The sequence below is a fragment of the Cyanistes caeruleus genome, chromosome 25 (assembly GCF_971803275.1).
Source record: "Cyanistes caeruleus chromosome 25, bCyaCae1.hap1.1, whole genome shotgun sequence".
In the NCBI taxonomy this organism is placed as follows: Eukaryota; Metazoa; Chordata; class Aves; order Passeriformes; family Paridae; genus Cyanistes; species Cyanistes caeruleus.
Window position 1 is genome coordinate 3,078,655 of NC_141725.1, and position 22,602 is coordinate 3,101,256.

Consider the following 22,602-nt stretch of genomic DNA (forward strand, 5'->3'; position numbering starts at 1 on the left):
TGTTCCCAGCTAGCTCAGAGAAAGAAATGCTCTAGGAAAAGCAGGGAGCAGAGCTCTGAGGTCCCACTGGCAGCAGCCTGGAACAGCACAGGAGAGGCCACGGGGCTGTTGCACAAGCAGCACAGCTACTTTGGGGGCTGCTTGCTCGTTCTCTGGAAAAACAAAACAGGAAATGGCATAAAAAATCCTGTTAAGAGTGAATTCCCTGAAATTATTATGGCAGGAGCAAACACAAGAGAGCACAAAGTGACCAATATTCATAGGAAATCTGACTCACCACAATATAGAATGGTATTGCAGGACAAACAACCAAGTTTTCAGTGATAAACAGCTCAGCAACATAAATTATTTAATTCCTTTGTCAAAACCCCCTGGGAATAGACAGAATGGCTGTTCCCTGCTTTGATTCGTGCTGCACTTGTTTGTTACATTGTGCGTTTGTGTCTGGCACAGCTTGAACCTGCTCAATGAAAGTAATTACAGGGATGAGGGACAGATATTCTGAGAACGAGCGCTGCGAGGACGCTGAGCTCTCTTCATTAGCCACCAGCTCTCCCTGTTGTGCTTTTCCAGCCCAGCTCCCTGGCCTGAGGCTGCTCCAGATGGGAGGGAAGCAGGGCTGCATGGCTCCCCCATCCACACTGAGACCCTTCCAGCTCACGGATGCTCTTCCCTGTCCTCTCTCCATCCCCCTTTCCCACTTTTTCCAAACTTGAGAGGAAGCAAGGGAAGAATAAACTAGCGCCCCATGGCAGGGAGAGCTTTTAATGGCTTGAATTAGCAAGGCATTAGTTTGTAAATCATATTAAAGCAGACCAGGTGATTGCCACAGACTCTCCAATGCCAGAAACTCCTCCCAGTCTTTCCACAGCCCTCAAACCCCGCGTCCAAGCGGGGAGGAAAGCCCAGCCTGGCCCCCCCAGCCCAGGTACTCACTTGCTGGAGTTCATGATGTACCCCGAGGGACACTCGTGCACACACTCGTTGTTGTGGATGACGTGGCACCCCGACTCCCGGGCGTTCTTGCACTTGTTGTGCAGCTCCTGGCAGAAGCCGAAGGTGACGCAGCGCCAGCCCTCGAAGCGGTAGTGCCCGGGGGGGCAGCTGTCCACGCACCTCCCGTCCAGGTAGAAGTTGCGGCAGGCCACGCACTTGTCGGGGTCGTTGGGCTCCGTGCAGTCGCCGAGGCACTCGCTGTGGCAGCACTGCCCGTCCGCCGTGCAGCCCTGGGACTTGCAGGCCGGGGGACAGACTGCGAGGAGAACACCCAAACAGGTGAGTGCCACAGCAGGGCCTGGCCACGTGTGACCCTGAGAGCTCCCCAGCTCTGCCACCTGCTCCTGCCTGCCTTGGGAGCTTCCTTTGCAGAGGGGCAACCTTGGAGCACAGGCATCTGCCTCATCTCCAGCTGTCAGGGCAAATTCTGCTTCATCTCCACCTTTTGGAGCAAATTCTGCCTCATCTCCACCTTTTGGAGCAAATTCTGCCTCATCTCCACCTTCTGGAGCAAATTCTGCCTCATCTCCACCTTCTGGAGCAAATTCTGCTTCGTTCCACCTGTCAGTGCAAATTCTGCCTCATCTCCACCTTTTGGAGCAAATTCTGCCTCATTTCCACCTTTTGGTGCAAATTCTGCCTCACCTTCACCTGTCAGTGCAAATTCTGCCTCATGTCCACTTGTCAGGGCAAATTCTGCCTCATCTCCACCTCTCAGTGTAAATTCCACATTTTAAGACCACTTTTGAGAAGTCCTATCATTCATCCTCACAATTCATCAATGCTCATCTTCAAAAGAAGAAAAGTGAGTGTTCCTGTTCCCTGGGTCTGGCACTAAGAGGCTCCAGGAGAGCCCTGGTGACTTTGACTTTGCTGTTATTTCTGAAGCTCAGGAGTGATGAGACTCCAAACCAGGAGCTTCCCAGCCAGTTTCAGCCAGAAGATTCTCGTTTCTCAGTTTAAAAAAGCTGAAGTTTCCTACAGCAGTACTGCAAATAACACGTGTCCAACAGCACTTTTACACAACCCTTCAGCTTTATCAGGATTTGCTTCCCATCTGTCTATCACCCTGTCCCTGGTTTCCTGGAGGAAGCCCTGGCAACAACACGAGCTCTTCAGTGATTCTCCCAACAAGTCCACAAAGAAGAGCACCCACGAGTGTTATTGCTTGAGGTTTTTATGGTTTTCTTTTTAATTACTCATTACTTAGCGCCCCACAACACCTTTAACGAGCGGTTTGGGCTTTGAACTCGAAAGCAAACACTGTGAGTGACTCAGGGAGAAGCAGGAGGGCAGGATGAACAAAGCCAGGGAAGCTCCAGGGGGAAGGTCAGTCCTGCCCCTCAGTCTGAGAGGTTCAAATGTGGCTGAAATGATTAAATCCAACTCTGTACCCCAGAACACAGCACGGAACTCCATGTCAGGAAAGAGAACAGAGCTGAAATCAGCACTCCAAGAGCCAACACCAGCGCCAAGCAGGGGGCTTCAGGAGCAGGGAGAAGGGCTTTAGATGGGGGACAGGCACCTGGACTTATCCTCACAGCCTTTGAGAATCCAGCTGTGACTTGTCAAGACGCAGATCAAGACATCCCTTTGTCCTCACCAAACCAGAGTTCTGTCTGAGAGAACACCTGAACAGCTCCTGATGCCCTGCCTGAGCCGCCCTTGGTGAAGGGAGGCAGCAATAAATTCTGAATTAACACCACCTGCCTCAACATTTCCCCAGCTTTCTGTCCAATACTCAGTGTCCAGGCAGGAGGGGCTTTATTTGGGGAGGTCCTGACACAGCCATGTCCAGAGGTGAAATGTTCTCTCTAATTTCTGGTTAAGGCACCTGAGCAGACCAGCAGTGGAACGTGGTCTAGTGTTACCCAGCCAAAGGAGCAGCATGTGGGATCCACAGCACAACGTTTGGATGATCCAATCCCCAGCTGTGTTAGGAAGAAAATCCCTCACTGCCCCATGTTAGGAGATTGTAGAATTAAGTGTGTTAAAGCTGTTAATGCCATTCTTGGAATAAGCAGCAGTAGATGAAGTAGTAAAGATGAGCAACCTCTGGTCTGCTCCAGCCTGATAAATCCCTTGAAGAAATATGAAACGGATAAAGCTGAAATTCTACCACAAGGACAATTTAATCTCAAATATCTTACTTGCTTCCATGTTAGTCCTTCACTGCAGGTGTTTTCTGTGTGCAGCACACATCCATTACAAAAAAGCACAGGAATGTGTTTCAAATGCATTTCCTTGCAGGCTGACCAACTTTTTGCCCTTTTCTAGCAATAGCTCTTATTTTGTGAACCTGTCACAAACAGTACTTGATTGAAATGTAACAGCCAAACAGCAGCAACCTGCAGGTAACACCTTGCATTAGACTAAATATAAAATGGGAAGCTTGTTTTAAAAGTCAGGTTATACATGGATGTTTTAAATGGTTATACATTCCTTACCAGGCCACAGACGAGCATAGTCTAACAACAGGTGTCTTGGCTGCAGTTTCTTAGAAATATTTGCAACAGAAAATTCCAGAATTTAGTCCAAAACCAGTATCAAACTTAGTAATCATGCTCATGAACTACAAAGTTTAAAGTATCCAAAAGACAGCATTTGTTTTCCAAGGAGCAGACAGGTAATGGGGAAAAGCCGGCCCTCATGCAAAGCACCCGGTGACACATGGCACCTACTTAACATTCTGTCACACAATATTTTTATTTAATTTGTTATGGAAACTAATCTTCAAAGCCCTGTGCTTATTTACACATTTTGAACTCAGCTGCAAGTATTCACAGGGCAGAAACCGCCTCAAGTCTCCACTCTAAAGGTTTTCAGAAGATACAATTAAACTATTTTTAAACCGTTCTTAACGTTTCTCTTTTTCCTGTTCCGCGAGCTTTTGATGTCTCAAAGACAGCTCAAAGAAAGCAAAGCACCCAAGGCAACAGCTCTTTTTCCATTAAGCACTCAAGACCAGAAATTGTCAATCACCATTTTGTGCAAATCCTCATTATCCAAGATCCTGAACAGATGTCATGACATTATCAAAGTCTGCACGCTAGAGAGCACCTCAAGTCGTGTAAAACCTCTCCAGAATATCTTCACTACGACTTCTTACAACTGTTACTCCAGGTTATGTGACTCAGATGGGCCAGAAACTCGGGTTTTGTTTGGGTTTTTTGCTGCCACGTTGTGCTTTCACTGCAGGTCAACACTGAATAAATTTGTTCACCTCATAACCCTTCACCACCGAGGTCTGCGACCCCAATAATTGCCAGGGCCCGCAGAGATTTGCCTTTTTGCACAAAAAAATTGGCTCCCCAGGGAATGGGCCCGGCCCCAAGGCTGCCAGAGCTCCAGGAGCGTTTGGACAGCGCTCTCAGGGATGCTCAGGGTGGGCTTGTTGGGGGGTCTGTACTCGATGATCTTTGTGGGTCCCTCAATATCCAGATATTGAGGGATATCCCGTGACTCTAAGGTGACCCTTTTGGGAGCTCTGGCATGTGGGGAGGCTCAGACAGGACACGGGACACTGGACAATTGGCACATGGAAAAATCCAACTCCCCCCATTCTTCCCAGAAAATCCGAAGGGAACTCCACAAACCCAAGCAAGGGGACAAAGAACAGCAATTCAATAGGGGCACCCCAAAAGCTGCTGCAGGGCCATGGGTTCAGCACCAGCACCAGGACAAAGCTGCCCAGCACAGCCACGACAGCTCCTCACCACATCTGGAGGAACTGGGTGTTCAAAACCCCTGTCCCAAAACTGACAAAGAGCCTGACATCAACAAACCCGGCGAGAAACGCAGCAACAGAGAGGCTCAAACCTGTTGTTCAAGGGGTGAATAAATATTTAACTCGCTGCTAGCGTGGCTCCCGACACTGAGGAAACAATGCCTCTTCCAAACCTTTCTGATTAGAGATTCAAACGGACATTTCTTGGTGCTGCTGAGGCCCAGCTGGGGGGGACAGGCGGCCGCCGAGTCAGCGCAAAGGAATTTCTACCTCCGGATCGCTGCCGTGTTTCACCATTTCCCCGTGGTGCTCCAGGTGGAAACAAAACACACCGAGGCTGTAAACACATTCCCGAGCCAGCACAGGTAACCAGGAGATCAGTATTTGACATGCAAGTCAATTAAGCTGAAAACTTTGGTGTTGGGTCTTTTTTCTTGTTTTCTGTTAATAAAATGGTGACTTGTCCAAAAAAAAGAGGGGGGAAAAACACCATTCAGGATAAGTTTTGCTGCTCCTTTGGGATTCTCTGCCACTGGGTGGGTTTTAATAGCAACATCCTGGGTGAGTTGAAGTGGGTGTTCACCCAGGTTTGGGTTGGGTAAGAGGAACACGGTTTATTAAGGACAAATTCTAAACCACACACACACGAACATCACGATGCCACACATGTGCTGTCCAGGCACCACATGGGTTTGGGAGTGATTTGTTGTGAATAAAGGTGATCTTTTTCGAGTGCAGTAACAAGCCCCATGTGTGTGGATGGGGGTCAGTGGAGGCAGCCTGGGCCACCGTGGGTCCCTTTGGCCACCACAGGTGTCCGGGGTCCAGCGGCCGAGCCGGCAGCGAGCAGCAAACTCTCCTCAGCACCATCAGCTCCTCTGCCCTGCCTTACACAAACTCTGTTTTGATTACAGACAAGGCAATTAGGAGGCTCCAGATCCAACGGAGTCCAGGACACAAAACAACTGCGGCAGGAGAACCGCCCTCAACCTCAGCCAATGCATTTGCTGCCTGCGCAGGGGAGGCATCCAACCCAACCGCCCGCTATCTGCACAAGGCAAACAGCCTTAACCCTGCCAGCTCCCCGGCCAGCCCCGGCCTCCCACCACCACCACCACCACCCAAAAACCTCATCAGCCTCGTGCAATTTAATGCCATTTAACGCAGCTGAAGGGCTGCCGTGGGTTTAACTGGCGTAGGTTATTTGCAGGCGGGAGGGGAAGGCGCGGAGCCGGCGTTGGCACGGCTGAAGATGGCTTGTTTTGGCTGGGACACGGCTGCCCTGGTGCCAGGGCTGGGCTGGTGTCACGTTAGACGACGGGCACAGCACAGCAGACAAAGCCAGAGCCCCACAGAAACGTCTCTGTGGCTTTTCTTCCCCTCTTACTGTAAATGGCTGCGAGATGTGACATACAAATTTATCCCGCGCACACAGAGTCCTCCTTGAGTTACGGCTGCAGAGGGAACTGTAATTTCATTTCCTAACGGCAGTGACCTCCGCAGCAATGGGCTCTTGTGGCTCTAAACAAAAACAAAACCAACAAGGAAAGGGAAAAAAAAAAAAAAAAAGGAAACCCAAGGACTAATCACCCCGGCAGTAACTCCTCAGTGTGTTGCAAGCATGTGATCTTAATTTAGTACTACAGAGCCTGGGCTTGTTTCCTGCTGCAAGTGCTGAGCAGCATCGCTGCTATGGAAATCCATATGGGTCTTACTCCTTATAAAATCATGTATGAAAGCCTGTTGTACATACACAGTATTTTTTACTTGATTGCTTTTGTTCTTTACTCATTCTCTTCCAGTCAAGAAGACCCCTAATTCAGTCAGTTGTCAAGTGCCATTTGTTCTACAAATGTTAATTTTTATCCCTAAACTGATTTTTAATTTTCTCACTCATGATCACCTATCTTCTTGTGAGCATTTATTTGATCTGAACACATCAAGACAACACCTAATCCCAGAGCATTAATGTATCACAAGGCTGAAAACAGCTATTAAATTAAGCAAAACTGTGTCTGGTGAAGACTAAGTAAAAAATAAAACCAAAACTGAGAGTACAGTTGGTGGACAGAGGATTGCTGCAAGAAAACCAACATAACTGCAAACCCCACTGCACTGTGGCTTATTCCTTCAATTATTTCTTCATGTCACAGAGGCCAGAGATGCAGAAACCTAAACCCCAAACCCATCAGCAGCAGAAACGTGCCTGGGAGGGACAGGGCTGGAGAGCTCCAGTGGACTGTAAAAAGCACAAGGACTTTTGATCGCCTTGGTGACAAACAACAGCAGCTCCCCCAACCCTTCCTGAACCTACAAAATAAATGGAGTTAGTAAAAGAGAACAAAAAATAAGTTAACGCAGTGATACCAAAATCCTGCTGGCAACGCCCGGTGTTGGCCACAGCCGACAAGGAAAATTCAGGAAATAATCACGAGATGCTCAAGCAAATTTGATGTCACCTCTTCCCAGAGCTCAGCTGCTGTAACAACACTCATCCCTCCCTTTTCCCCAAAGACAAGCAAGCAACAACCCTTCCAAAAGGCATGGACTCAAGTGCTGTAACCCACAACAAAGGGCTGCAATTCTCAGCATCAGCTTGGGAAGGAGCAAGTGCCAAATAAATCCCAGATTTTACAATCAGCACTAAAATAGTGTTATTTATAAAATAAGATATTACAGTACATAATGCCATGACCCCTCTGAACTGTGAGCTGGGAATGTTAGGAGGTCTGTATTTACACAGGAACAGATAAAATTAACTGCAGGTGCCTCCCTTCCCATGGACAGTGACTTCCAAAAACAACACACTTACTACAACGTCAAGGAAACTCTTCCCATTGACATTTCTCAGGACAACATTACACCTCTTATCTCATCTATCAGTAAGGACAAGAAAAAAAAAACCTGTTTCTCCTCCCAAGCCCTTCCACAAATTACGTGCTCAACTGGAGCTACACAGAATGTCTCAGATATTCCAAACCGGGGCCGGGGTTCGGCCGCTTCCCGCCAGGAACAGGCAGAGCCCACAGGGATGCTGGACCTGTGAGGATCAGTAAATGTGAGTTTAGACAAGATAAAAGAGTCTGGAGCTGCGTGCCACCTTGTCCTGCCATGATAGCAGAGGTCTGTGGAAGAAGTTGTTGAATGGAGATATGGGAAAGGTTGAGCTGGGTTGTTTACAGAGGAAAGGGGCAGATAACAGGAGATCTCTCCAGAAACAGCCTCCTCTGTGCCAACCTTCTGCTGTTTAAACTGAGGAGCAGCTCATTATCTTCTGCACTACACCTGCTGGTGGGGCATTTCTCTGGAAATACGTATTTACTCCTATGTGAGTTATGACAAGCAATATGGGAAAGGTGGCAAGGGCTCGCACATACGTACACACACACATTGGCTTATGTAATATACAAAATATATGAAAGTCACCTCAATATGGTGAAGCCTGTAAGAGTCATCAACCTCAATGGACTCATGATGCCTTTGGTCACTCGTTCTTTACCTTCTTAGGAAGTGACAACCTTTGCAAATGAGCTTCTCCAGCTCCAGGCTGAGGCACAAGGCAGGGCCCAGGTGTGCAAAGTCCTGTGCAAATTCTGATCCCTTGGATGGAGTTTGACAGCCCAGTATCATCTCTTACTTTCAGGGACAGGACTTCTTGGGCTACAAACCTCAGCTATGGAAGGTCCTCATCTTCCACCTGAACCCTCAGGACAGGCTCTGTCATCATGGATGTTTCAGACCTTTTTGTTTCTCTTCCTTCAATGTTTTCACTCCCACTCTCCTCTGTCACCCCAACTATTTACACGAAGAACTGAATGTTTCCCACCCAAGTATCCCTAATATTGCCCAGACAGAACAAAGATCAAAGAAACCTTTTCCTCTTGTGCATTTTAAGCGGTGGTGCTCACACCATGGCTGCAAACTCCCTGCAAACTGGACTTACAGAGCAAAGCAGCTCACACTGAAAAAAAAAAAATTAATTAATAAAGAAATGAAAACTCAAGACTAGGTCTGTTTTCATTCTCCTGGCACCTTTCAACTGATTCCCCACGCAGGAACAAACAACTTGCAGAAATCAGGCAAAGCTGTTGGCCATCAAGCCCAAATTACCAAAACACAGAGTTTGATTTGAAAACACAGCAGCAACTGTTAAAGGTGGGACAAGTGTCACAAAGTGCACACCAGGATAGCGACCAGGAGCTGTAAATACTTTACCCAGTGCCTACAACAGTGCTGTTGTGCCATTCTCTGGCAAGCAGGTCAAGCCTGCTCCTTGTACTTTGTGTTCAAAATTACATGGGAGCTTAGTGTAAGGGATCAGAAATAACCACCTCTGCTTGGCAGCTGTTTTTTTTTTCAATATGCCAGCCCCAAAAAACTGACACTACATCTTCAGGCAAAATATTGTACTTCATTCTGTACAGCAGAAAAGACAACATGTAATTTAGACCAAGACCAGGATCTTTAATGTTATTTTGGGGCATTTCCCTGTAAAGCTTTGATTGTAATGTTACTCACAACAATAAGGTTGTTTTTTTGTTGTTTATGGTTTGTTAAATTTCAATCTTTATTACAACCCAAGGATTTGGTGTTATCATCCAACGGTTGATGCCACCTGGGAGCCTCATGAAAACTTCATGTTAATATTTAACTATTTATTACTCTTCAATGTACAGCATCTTGTAAACATCCCTGTTCACTTTAACTTGCTCCTCCCAAACCTACTCACTCAAAACTGCAACCCCAAATCACAGGAAAGTGATTCCTGCCATCTCCTAAAAACAAGTGATGGTCCTTGTGGGTCCCTTCCAGCTCAGGATATTCCACTATTCTGTAATTCTAGGAGCTGATATGTGAGAAACAGAGACAAAGGGAGATACACACAGAGACTTGGTGATGGTTTAAGACCAAGGTCCATGTGATTTTTCCAAACACAGGTTATTGCTTTTACCTACAAATCCCCTCCTGAAAATGAGGAGCGATGATACGATCAAGGCACGAGGCAAAACGTCCAAGCTCTGCTTTCTTCAGAGATAAGGGAGGGACAAGATTCCTCTCCTCAAGGCCAACCAAAGGATGTTGTAGTAAACAAGGCATGAAAGAACGAAAGCTATGCTGACACGTGGGGATGAGGAAAGATGGAATTTTAGATACGTTACATAAACGTAATCCAGACACAGAAAACAACAAATCTACACCAAAACAGAGGCAGAGTTTACAGCAGGAATGGAGCTGTCCATAACTGAGAAAGGCAATGGGATGGGCGGAAGTATAAGATTAACCACAAGGAGATTATGCTGATAACTAATGATCTACACAGAAACGTCAGGCAGAGGTTAAGATTTTAATCTGGGCAGATTTCACGACGCACTCATGAATTGTAAACATCGATACTGAAACTGAATTTGTGTTTGTGGGTGATGAGACTGAAAACAAACAGAGAGGGAAAAGGAAGGGGACTCACTCCAGATCCTCCTTTCTTGCTCCAGATCCCCCTTCCTGCCTCACCTTCCACAGAGGATGAGGAGAGAAAGGCAAAGCGTCACCCGAAGGCCGGTTTGGACAAGAAAAGTGGATTTTCCTGGGAAGCAGAGCTAACTGGCTTTACCACACAGATTTATTTTATTTTCCTGGGTGCACAAACTGTTCAATGCACAGTCTCTTAGCAAGCTGCCCAAATCCAGGCACTGATTTCCCACACGGAGCTCCACACTGCACCGTGCCTTCATCCACCTCCCAGGTGTCACTTCACTTTTCCCTGAGCCTACAGTAATTTTTTCCAAACCCTTATCTGAACTGCGGAAAGGAGAGATGGATGGAGTATCTTTTTAACCAGTATCAAATCCATCAATTCTGTGCACCCTCATAAAATTCTCTCAACTCTTGGAGTGGTTGTGGCCTCCTCAGCTCCTACCCATTCCTCTGCACAGCCTCCCCTGTTTGCCCAAAGCTCCACTCACGCTTGCCACGGTTTATTTCAAAGTGTAAGAATTTCCTCAGCAGCACTGAAATAGATACTGTTTGCCTGCAGAGCCAAGCAATGTGCAGTGTATTTTTATTTACTACTCGCCCTCATCATCCTGGGCATACCAGCAATGCCCATTTTCGAGTAATTCACTGTATACGAATATGTGGCACAAATTATCCAGCTTGGTTCTTCCCAGATATCCACTGGCTTAACAGCATCTCCTTACAAACACACTGATTCCAGGAGTTTCTTTGTGACTGTGCCACGTCCTTCTGCTGCTCTAACTCAGATGCCAAATGAGAAATGATAAAAATGACCAAAAGTCACACAAACACAACCCTGAGGAAAACCAAACGACTGGAGACGAGTACAAAACCCAGTAACTGCATTGCACAAGCCACCCTTGGAGGCCATTAATCTATCTCTCCTTGTAAATTATGCAAGAGAAAGTTGTAATCTGAAGGCATTTAATGCCAAACTAGTTGTGCCATCTCAACAAGGCAAACAACAGGGAAACTGAATTATCCCAAGTTACACTCAGCTCAGGGGAGATCTTGGATTCTCAGTCCTCCTTCCACAATAGTTAACAGTTCAAACTGTCAGTGGTCAGAATTGTGAAAATTCTGCTTTATTTCACAGCATGGTAAGCTCTTAAAATAAAACTGAATGTCACTGAGGTCACAGGGAAGTGCAGGAGTAGTGAAAATCCCATTATCCATCAGTGAAGGTGCACTGGGCCATCGGGAGGAACAGGATCTGCTGACATCCCCCACCCCTGCAGGCGTGTGCCAAGGTGCTAAAAACCTTCACTTTATCAGCACGGGACTCAGATATGGTCTAATCACCAGCTGCCATCAGCATTGTCCACTGCAGAGCAATTAGGATTATTCAGAGCTCTCTAATTGATGCCACGGGCACACACCTGCAGATCCCTCATGGGGTAAGGGCTGGAAATCACCTCACAAGGGAGAGAGCCCTCTGGGGAAAAAAATGACACAAACCAGCATTACCTAGCAAGAAAGAGATGGGACTCTCCTCTACAAGTAACCTGAAGCCGTATCAGTTTCTCCAGGGACAAAGAGTCTTTTTCTTCACCAAATGCCTTTCAAGTCTCAGCTCGGAGGGAGCTGCCGGCTCTGCCCATGGAAGGGACCCCAAGGAGTTCTGGAGATGCCACTGAGTCCATCCACCTGTCTGAGGCCACCTCAAATACTCTACCTAAGCCATTTCTGATGGCTCTTTGTGTAAATCCATCCTCAAGTTAAATTCTGCCTCGAAGCAGTTCCTGCCTGAGATTTATGGAAGTCACAAAGCGGGGCCCAAAAGCTGTCAGAGCCAGGGAGAGACTGGCACTATCCCAGTCCATATGCAGCACTCGACCCTCTGCACAACACCCAGAGCAGAGCAAAACCCTCGGTTCCAGCTGGTTATTGAGTCCTGCTCAGCCTCCTCCAGCACTGGGTTTGAACCAGAGCCACATCAAATCAGGCTCTGGGTGGATGGACGTGTTCCCACAGCAGAGAGAGTCACTGGCAAATCTGAGCACCGAGAGACCCACAGCGTGTTTGAAAAACACAATCTGAAAGTTCTTTTTGTTATCACAGATTAGAGCATGTGGAAAAACAACAGGCTCTTCCCTGGTGCTGATGAGCGAGAAGCGTCACGCGGCTGCTCCTTCTCTCGCCGCCGGAGCCATGCAAAACACGGGGACGTTTTTCTTATCACACCCACCAAATTCACACACTGTACAGGCTCAAAGAAGAACATTTCCTATTTTTCAGAACAAAAAGTGACGCTTGATGTAGATACCCAGTTCAAATGGACTGGTTTTGTGGACTAGAAACTCGATATCCAAGCACTGAGAGAGCAGCCAACACTACTCAAATTATTTAAGCTGCTCTGGAGATAAGGTTATTGGAGTGTGGAAGAGAAGCCTAAGGAAAATCTACATATGGTATTTCTTTTGCTAATTTACTAATTGTAGAGATGCTGATGAGGTGAGAAGTTGTTTCAAATAAAGCACCAGTTTCTGCATAAATTGCTTTATCCTTAAGTCTCCAGGTAAGACTGTCCAGTGTGCTATGCTCCCCTTGTCAGAAACAGTGCTCAGATTCCCAGAGCCTAAAATCCACAGAATTGAATGAACAGAGAAATAGTTTATTGAGCTTTAAAGGCTTCGCTTCAAGTACTGCTTTAAAACAAAAGCCTTATTCCTTTAAGCCCTGTTAAGGCTCCACTGGGCGAGACTTTCAGACACTCAGACATCACAGTGAGGAGCTCCATTTCCTCTCTGGCTTGTGGGAGCTTTTGAGGGGTACTTAGAGGGAGCTCTTGGACTCCTCCATCCCAAACTGAAGCTGTGTAAACATATCAGTGTGATCAGCCTGACTTCAGAAAGACAACATTCAGAAAAGACCCAAGACCAGAAAAAACCAGTCCTGTTCATTTCATTAAATCACTGCTCTATGTTTGCACTACCCAGAGAATATAATTGGATAGTCTTCACAGAAAAGACAAGAAGAACATTTGTCTGATACTCAAATTTTAATGAAGCCTTTCATTGCTCATGAAGTATTAAAATCCTTGCAGTGCCATAACGCAACATGGATGTGCTTAATGAAGCTGAAAATGGAAACAGAAAAATGCTTTGTTATTCTGTGATGTCTGTGGAATTGCACATGCCTTACTCCTGGGAAACCAACACACAGGGATAAGGCTTCCTGCACAATTCCTGAGATTTTCTAATCAAGCCCACCTTCGAGTGCAAACATTCTTTATGTACTTTATCAATCATAAACGCTGCTGATACGACTAGAGTTTGTCTGGAGCCTCTGTGTGAGGGATTTCCCAGTGCCCAGGTCAGTGCAATAGAGCTGGAACTTGACTTTTTTGCTGCAGGTTGCTGAGTGAACTCTCAGTTACTGCAGATATTTCAGAGCAAACAAATCAGAAGCTGACGGCCTCTCACTCACGTTATCAGAAGCAACACTGCCAAGCTCAGAATCAGCCACAGACCCCAAATAATCCATCCCTGGAACACCCAGTCTCAGACCTGGGCTCTTCACATCCATGGGGGAAAATCAGCCAGCAAACAGCCCCATTTTGTGTCATCAAAGTGCCATGTGAGAGTGTCACATTGCAGCACCCAACTCCTTCTCTTGACAGGGAAGGAACGTCTGTGAGAGCCCAAGCTCCTGCCCTGAGCTCCCTGCTCATGGGGTTAGAGCCCTGCAGTGCAATAATGCTCTGTGCTCTCAGCATAATCCAACTCCCACAGCTACAAAACCAGAGAAAAACATCAAAAATTGGGCTGGAAATTATGGCTACACAACTCCAAACCTGCCTGCTCTCTTGCCCTATGAACCTTGCCCTGCTCACAGCCTACAGTCCAACAGGCTTTGTTTTGATGAACACACTGGGACCAACTTACTCCCTTCCTGCCCCAGACAATTCACATTTTAAAAACCAATAAATGAGGAATGGTGCCCGGGGGTCAGACCGAAGTGAGAGGAGCAGGAGGGAGCAGAAAGGCAGAACTGCAGTCACTGCTCAGCTCACAGGTGTTTTCTCTGATCTCTGACAAACCTGCTCCCTAAACTCCCTAACTCTGACTTAAAAACCATCAGTTTTGTGCTGTAAGCTGAGCTCAGGCTCAGCTCATCACATCAGGGCTCTGGAATTCCAGTGTGGCCACACACCAGCATTGCATAAGTGTGGCAGTCCTGAGTGACCAGAGTTTCACATGTGCAGCTCCAGGAGCCTTCAAACTGCACTGAGAACAGACTAAAAAGACCTTGCAAGTTATACACTCTTCACCAGACCAATCTTGTAAATACTGCCATCCTCTTATACCTGTGAATGAGGCATAATTCCTGAGAAGGGTCACAATTCCTGGTGGTTCACCCAGCCAGCACCTGCAGTGTGGGAGCTGAGCTCTGCAAAAGCTGAAACTGCCTGAGTTATAATTCCAATGGAGCAGTAGTTCTTGGATTCCTTGGAAAAGAGCATCTCTGACTTGATACACAAGATTAAAATCACATTTCTCTTTCTGGAGTGCACCGAAACCATGCACACCCTGAGTTCTTTAAAAACATACTGAAGAGAATTAATCCCAACATTCTGCTGAATTCTATTCTAACTGGACTTTCTTTCCAACCCTTTGGTTGGTCCTTCAAAACATCATTTTTCTCAGAGCCTTCACCCCTCAAGGTGCCCAGGAGGCAGAGAAATAAACACAATCTCAAATTACTGAGGGTACAGAAGCTCCTTCTTAGTACACAGCATCCAATTGCAATTATAATTCTTTCTGGACAAGAACAGGTGCTGAGCGTGCTGCCCTGTTTTGTCAGTTTAAACCCAGACTCACAAGGAATCCAGACTCTTCACAAGAAACCATTAAAGCACTCAGCCAGCATTTAAGCACTGCACAGAGCCAAAGTTAATTCTCTGTTTGTTTTACATGTCACAAGCCAAAAGAAAAGCCAGGCCGACAACCTGCAGCGACGTCAGCCTGGTGCCCCCCAGTACCCTCATCTAAAAACTGAGATAAAGACAAGGCAGTGGCTGGGATCCATATCTCCCTGCACACTTATGCAATGCCAGACAAAAACTGGGGTCAAAGCAGGAGCTGGAATAACTACAGGCTCATCCCAAGCAGGCAATCTCACCCAGGACCCCCATAACTTACCCTGACCCAATGTTTTTTTCTTTCCCACCTAACCAACAGCCTTAATTAAGCAGCATAAACATCCCAGCAAGTTCATTCACATCCCTCAATGGGAATTTGCAGACAATTATAGGATATAATTGGGAAGCCTAATCATTGAACTTGTACCCAGCTATTGTTACAAGCTGAGAGGAGGGTGAGTGTTGCTTCCTCCAGGACACGGTTGGTTATTCCCCAGATCTGTAATTAATCAAAAGGTCCTAAAATCCTCAACCTTTCAGCTAGAAATAATCTTTGCACTGGTCACACCTGGAAGTTTTGACCTTTTTTTGTGTTTTGTTTTTGTGTTTTTGTGTTTTGATGGGATTTTTTTTAAGCACAGCAATTATTTACAGAGGCAATCCCTGTCAAATCCAATTCCTGATAGGGAAAGATGTTTCAGAGAGCTTTGCCAAGTGACATATTTCAGTTGGTCTGCTCACACACTCTGAATGCACTTCTTTGTACAGACCCAACAGTTCACAATCCCTTCACAGCCTTGAACAACAAAGATTTCCAGTCCCTTCCCTGTAAAATCAGAGACTGCTGTCCCATCACACAGCTTACATTTATTCTGCATTGGAATAATCCAGGAAAGGGGCACTGGAATTGCACTCAATTTAGAACACTTCTACAATTAATTAAAATACCTAAAATGCAGAATTTCATTGCCCTGCCTTCATGAAGGAGGTGTAAAGGGAAGAAAACATACAGAATACACAAGCTGGCTAATTCCCCATCCTCGCTCATCCAAAGCACTCCCAACATGCAGCAGGATTTGCTCTGAATGAAACACATCTCCTCCTCCCTGAGCAAACACATCACACCAGGTGAACCATTTCCTGCTCTCCCATTCATGCATTACCAACACAAGTTAACTCTGTCACTCATTAGTATTATTATATTTTTTACATTCTCTGACTTTCCCCCATGCACGCCCACACAGCAGCATTTTCCAAAAAATGTGCCTGCCACGTCTCCTGGTTTTTATCTAAGAGGGGGTAGCGCAGGTTTCTTTGTTTGAGCAAAAAAAGGTAACTTGGAAGTGATCCTGAAGGGGAAAAGTTCCACCTGAAGCACCCCTGGAATTCACAAGGAGCCAGCATCAGCACTGAGGATCAGACAGAGATTTAAGAACACCTCGAGTATCCTCAGTGCTGAACCACTGCAGGTAAACACTGAACTCCTCAAGGGCCCAGACACCGACCCAAATAACAACTGTTCAGGGAAAAGGCAAAGGGTGAAAGAATTAAAATAGCAGTTTGACCAAACAAGTCAAAAACTTTCCCAGTTTTTACCATATCAGCAGCAAAACACCACGTTCTCCTTTTTAACTTGTCAAAAACCTTTGCCTTGACAAGATTTTTGTACAGGAATTCAGATGTCTTAACTATGGGGAGGAATTCTCTGTATTTACGGTGTATTTACATTTCTAAAGATGACATGGGTCAGACAGTTGCTTCTGAAGTGCTGGTTGGGCACTGGGGCAAGAGCAGAAAATCTTCACTTCCCAACCCCAAATTTAAGTAAAGGTGCACCAGTGAGGAACCTGAGGAAACATCAGCTCAGCTGCACCCGTGGGGATTGGTCAGCAAGTTGAGACCCTTTGTATTTAAATCCTACAGCCTTGCATCACCCCAGCTCAGTGGAGAAAAGCTGCTCCAGCTGTTTCTTCCTCAGTTTTGTTTGGTGTTTCCAAAGGAGCACATCCTTAAACAGACATTTGTATGGAGGAATTGTTTCCACCTCTTCTCCCCCAATTCTGGGCTGTATCACAACCCCAAGCACCGTAAATCTCTTAACTACTCTTAATAAGCTCAAGTGAATTAGTTTAGGATGTCTCAGAGTTGGCAAAGTGTCACCACTGCCCCAGCTATGGGCCCTCAATAAAGCTGTAGCTTGGCAGGGTCAGCACAGACACCCCAGTGAGATTATCCGGTGTCAGCTTCCATCTGGCATTTGTCAGAGCAAGGGAAAAGAAAAAAAGGCAGCCCTTATCAGATCTCCAAATAAAAGGAGCACTTCCACTTCATGTAGTAGCAACTGGAAAAATTTCCTTTGTGTTTGAAGCTTTAAAAATATCTTTGCCCTTGAGGTTGGCTGAGTCTGCTCAGTGCTTCGAGACCCCTTTCCCATACAAAGGTAATAAAACCAAGCTCATGGTTACAGAAATTCCCAGCACATAAAAATTACAGGAAGCTGTTGCTAAGTAATATTTCTACCTAAGTAAACATCACAAAGCGTTTCCCACACACACCTCTGAACTTTGTTATTCAAACCTGCCTTGAAGATGTTCAGAGTTGCAGAATTTCTGCTGGCACTGGTCTCTGAGAGCGCTCGCTGCTGTTTCACAGCAGTTGAAAGACGTTTCAGGCTGAGCAATGTTTTTCTCAGGGCTTTGTTGTGCTGCTTCCACTTGGGAACAAAGCGACTCCTCAGTTCCTTACCTGTCCCTTATCTGTCCCAGAATTTTTCCCAGATAAATCACAGGGAAATTAGAGAGATCCTGTTGTACCCCTTTGTCTCTAAAACTGTTTCCCAACGTGTTAGAAAAAAAAGAAATAATCACAGAAAATCCCGATTTGGAGGGGACCCACAAGGATCATCGAGTCCAGCTTCTGTCTCTGCACAGGATAACCCCAAAAATTCCACTCAAAAACAGGAAAAACATTATCATTTTCACACAGAACCTTTCTTTAGCAGCTCTTTGCATGTCAATTATTCCAGACAGTCATCCTTTCCATCTGCTGCTTTACGTCCTCTTCAATGGACACAAATTGTTTCATCTACTTTCCACAAAGTCAATATTTTGCCACAAATACTAAATTGCACTAATGGAGAAACAACTTTTGTTTTTATCATAAAAAACGAGATAATAGATGGAACAAAGGATCCTACTGACTGACCTGAAATGGCCCACATGCACAATAACTCGAATTTCCTGGTAGCAAGAAGCCCCAAGATCAAGAGGATAACAGATGCCCACAAAGATTTCATTCAGCATGAACAAGGGAACTTGAATTCCATCTTATCTTCTAAGGAATGAAGCCTATAGCTGACAGAATTAACAGAATTCATCTCAGGATGGTTTGGGTTGGAAAGAACCTTAAATCCCATCCAGTGCCACCCCTGCCATGGCAGGGACACCTCCCACCATCCCAGGCTGCTCCAAGCCCTGTCCAGCCCGGCCTTGGACACTGCCAGGGATCCAGGGGCAGCCCCAGCTGCTCTGGGCACCCTGTGCCAGGGCCTGCCCACCCTCTGAGTAGAGAATTTCTCCCTAACATCTGGCCTAAATATTTCCTCTTTTAGTTTAAAACCATTCCCCCTTTTCCTATCACTACTTGGCCCTGTAAAAACTATTTCAGATATCCATCCTTACATCCCAGGAATGTGGCCCTTCAGTGCTCACCAAGGGACTGTCTGATAGTGCAGATAATTCTGCTGGTAACTTTTATTTGGCCATTCCACTTTTCCTTCCTATTGCCTTACTCCACTTCCACATGACCCGACGTGCAATAAAAGGCTGAACCCGCCTTTATAATTACACTGTCAAACCCATCAGACTGCTCCAAGTTCTGTGTGGACAGAGCAGCTTGACTGCAGGAAGAATTGGCAGGAAATCCTATTTCAGAGGGAATTGTTCCTTCCGCAAGAGGAGTGACAGACGTATAGAAAAAAGAAAAAAAAAAAAAAAAGTGGAAAAAATGCTAAATATGAAAATCATGTTTGGCAGATCCAGACCGAGGTCTAGGACGTGGCATTTCCAGCATTTTTGTTGTCTGCATTCTTCAGCAAAGACACTCTCTGCAGTGCAGGACCACGAAGCCAAGAAGTACGTTTTGATGGCAATAAAATAACTGTGTGTGTGAAAAAAAAAACCCTGTTAAAAATGTCAGTGAAGAGGTACAAAACCCCCAGAACAGGAACAGCACTTGGCTGCCATAAACAGCATCAGGCTAGACCCAAATTCCAAACAGACTACACATTTCCCTCCCTGCCTACCCAAAATATAACATGAGCTGGCCTTAGCTGAACCGACTTGGGTTTTCACACCATCATGAGTGATTTAGGGGAAAAAAAAAGAAAACTACAGATCTCAATCCATGGTGCATCCACCTACTCATCCCTGCACTCAGACACAGACTCCTCAAGACTGCCACTGGTTTTTCCAAGGGTGCAGCTGCCCACAAATGATTTTAGTTCCTCCCCACTGGTTCCATCCCCAACCTTTGCTCCAATGTCTGTAAGAAGATCCTTTACTTTGTTGTCCTGAACACATTATCACCAACTAAAAAAAAAAAATAAATAAAAAATGCAGGCTGGAATTGTAGCTACGGGGATGATTCAGAGGCTTGGATGTGTGCCTTGGAGATAATTCCATGCTATAACTGAAAAGTTAGTTTTGGAGTCAACTGGGATATTTGCACTGATGAAATAAAGGAATAATTAAATAAAGGAGGGATAACGTGGAGCAACCACAGAGAGCTGGCAGGGGAAGGGCAGGGAACGGTGTGGAAGAGATGGGGGACACCAGGACCCCACTCCAGCCCAAACTTTGCCACTTCCCACACACAAAAGACCTTTCAGGGAATCACAGAGCCCTTAAGGCTGGAAAAGACCTTTAAGATCAAGTCCAACCATCAGCACCAGCACCGTGCTCATCCCTAACCCCTGTCCCCAAGTGCCACATCCTCACTGCCTTTGAGCACCTCAAGGGACTCCAAGGCTTCCAATGCTCCACAACCTCTTCCAGGAAGTTTTCCCCTATCTCCCATCTAAACCATCTAAACTTGAGGCCATTTCCTCTCATCTGTCCCTTGCCCCTGGGAGAAGAAACCAATCCCCACCTGGCTGTCCCCTGCTGTCAGGGAGTTCATTTTCTGTGACATCTCTCCCAAATTTCTTGCCCATCTCTTAATATTTTCCAGTGAGACTCCAAGCTTAGCAGGCTGGAAAAGCTGGTCACAGCTTGGGGCTTGTCTCTGTCAATTGACACCCACTCTGTAAAATCAAAACAATCAATATTTACATATCCTTAAAGGGTTTTTCCCAGTCCCAGGGCAGCAGTTTAGAGAGCAACAACTTCCCATCCAGAGATGCAAAAAAATTAAAAAAAAAAAACAGAACCAGGAGATTCTACACCAAGTTTCATTAAACAAACCAGAGGTACAAATAACCTGGGTTAAAAACTCTACACAAAACCAAACTTCCCTGTGAAAATGATACCGAAATTGCTACATTTCATTCTGGTTAGAAGATAAAGAGAAAAAATAAAAGAGAATACACTTAAAGCCAGAGAGCCAGGAGACTTCAGCACGCCATTAGCTGCTGCAGATTCCCAGATAAGCTGCAGAAACGCAGAGGGAAAGATTTCATGACATTAATACCCTGGGTACTGGGAGCTGCTGTGAGGCTCTTCAGGCTAAGGAAAGCCAAAATACAATTCACACAAGCTTTTAATAATCTTGACAAAACAATTACACATGCTAAGGATACATTAGGGCTGGCACGAGAACAGAGGAGGCAGCGATTGCACCGCCAGGTTCGCTAAATAAATGTCACTTAATCTCCACCATCGGCGTGTGCTCAGAGTCTAAAAGCTGCTCACAAACAGACAAAAAAGGTCTAAAAACCCTCTCAGGCTGTCAAAACAACTGCAGAAGCACAGGGGCAGGTGTCACAAGGCACGGGATCACACAGATCTCAGCTTGTGCAAAACAGCGGCCACCAAAAAATTAAAGTCCAAATCCGAATGTTGAAAACAAAGATAAGCTCGGCTTGTTCAGTGGTTTGGGAAGTGCATTCCAGCCACTGCCCAAATATGCAGGAACTCGGCTTCCCTACTGCTCCTTCTGCAAGGGACACACAAAAGCAGAGCACCTGTGCACAGTGTCTTTTGAAACCATTTTCTGATGAAAATCTCAATTTCTGGGTCAAACAGATGTGCTGACTGAGCTGAGGCAGGTACTGGACAGGTGCCCTCAAACAAACTCTTGCACCAGAGGCTCAGGAGCTCTGATTTCCACCCCAATGGTAAAATACTATCATTACAACGTTACATTTCTCCAGGTTTCATGGAAATAGGCAGTTTTTTAAAGGAGAGAAAACCATCCATTCCAGTCTGCTGCAACACAGCCCCAGAAAACTCACAGGAATTTTGGGGCATCATGGTCTAGGCACTAAAAAAGTTCCAATTAGACCTTTAACCTTATGAAACAGCAGAAAACAGGGCACATGAAATGCTTAAGAAACCAGGTTTCAGTGCTGATGTAACTGCATACCTGAAAGTTTATAAATAAAATGCTTTACAATCTTATTTTTCATTTGAAAAAAGGAACACACGTACACACTTGCATCTTCTTGCTCATACCCTGTTATTCTGGCCACAAAAAATAACCACTTTCTTTAAAAGGAAGCTGGACAATTTTGGGGTGAGGAGTAGCAGAGCCACATTAATTGCATTAGTTTGTGCATACTGGTAGGAATTCCTCCTCAAATTTGGCACTTAGCACTCAAAGCTGCCCTTTAAAGCTTGGCAAGAATTTCTCTCCAGCCCACAAGTTTCCTAATTTCGTCTCAGGACACACTGGTTCGTTTGGATGCACGACCTCCAGAAAGGCAGACAACCCTAAATGTGTCACTCTCACCTCAATTCACTTTGCTCCCCGTCAAGTCAGATTTAACATAAATCAAAGCCAGTATATAATTAAAGTTAAGCTTAAGGTCAGTTCCAAGTTTGGAAAAAAACAAATCTGTATGAAATCAAAAGCAACTCTAAAACATTTGAGGGCTGGGGTGGCAACAGCAGTGAGTTTTTTGAACACAGCTTCTCCCTGAACCAAAGCCCTGTTATTTCACCCTCTACTCCATCCAGGTCCTCTCTTCTTCTCCATTCCCCTTCAGGTCTGACTTGGCTTCCAACTTCTCTGTGCAAATGCTGCTCACTCATCCACAGACCTTTTTATGGCAGGAAGGTTTTGGTAAAGATGGAATTGCCCCTTTCCAGAATGGGGTTTATTCCATTAAGAGTTTTCCCCACTGTTGTGTTTGCACCAGTCAGTCTGGACTTTCACTCCCTACCCAAGCCCCAATAAAGACACTCAGAGTACCACTAAAAAGGTGAAGTCTGGGCAGTTCCTGACTCTGCAGAAGAACCATACACAGAGTTCTGGATGCCTTAAAAACAAAGGTGTAAGAACTGCT

General features: G+C 45.7%; 1 protein-coding gene across 1 annotated transcript in view; it reads right to left on the reverse strand.

Annotated features, from left to right (window-relative positions):
- Window positions 1–22,602, reverse strand: part of INSR (insulin receptor) — a 53,882-nt gene that overhangs the window by 22,384 nt on the left and 8,896 nt on the right. The window contains exon 3 of the mRNA XM_086862758.1: window positions 937–1,252. Within this exon, the coding sequence (XP_086718884.1) occupies window positions 937–1,252 (316 nt within the window). The remainder of the gene's footprint in view (window positions 1–936; window positions 1,253–22,602) is intronic.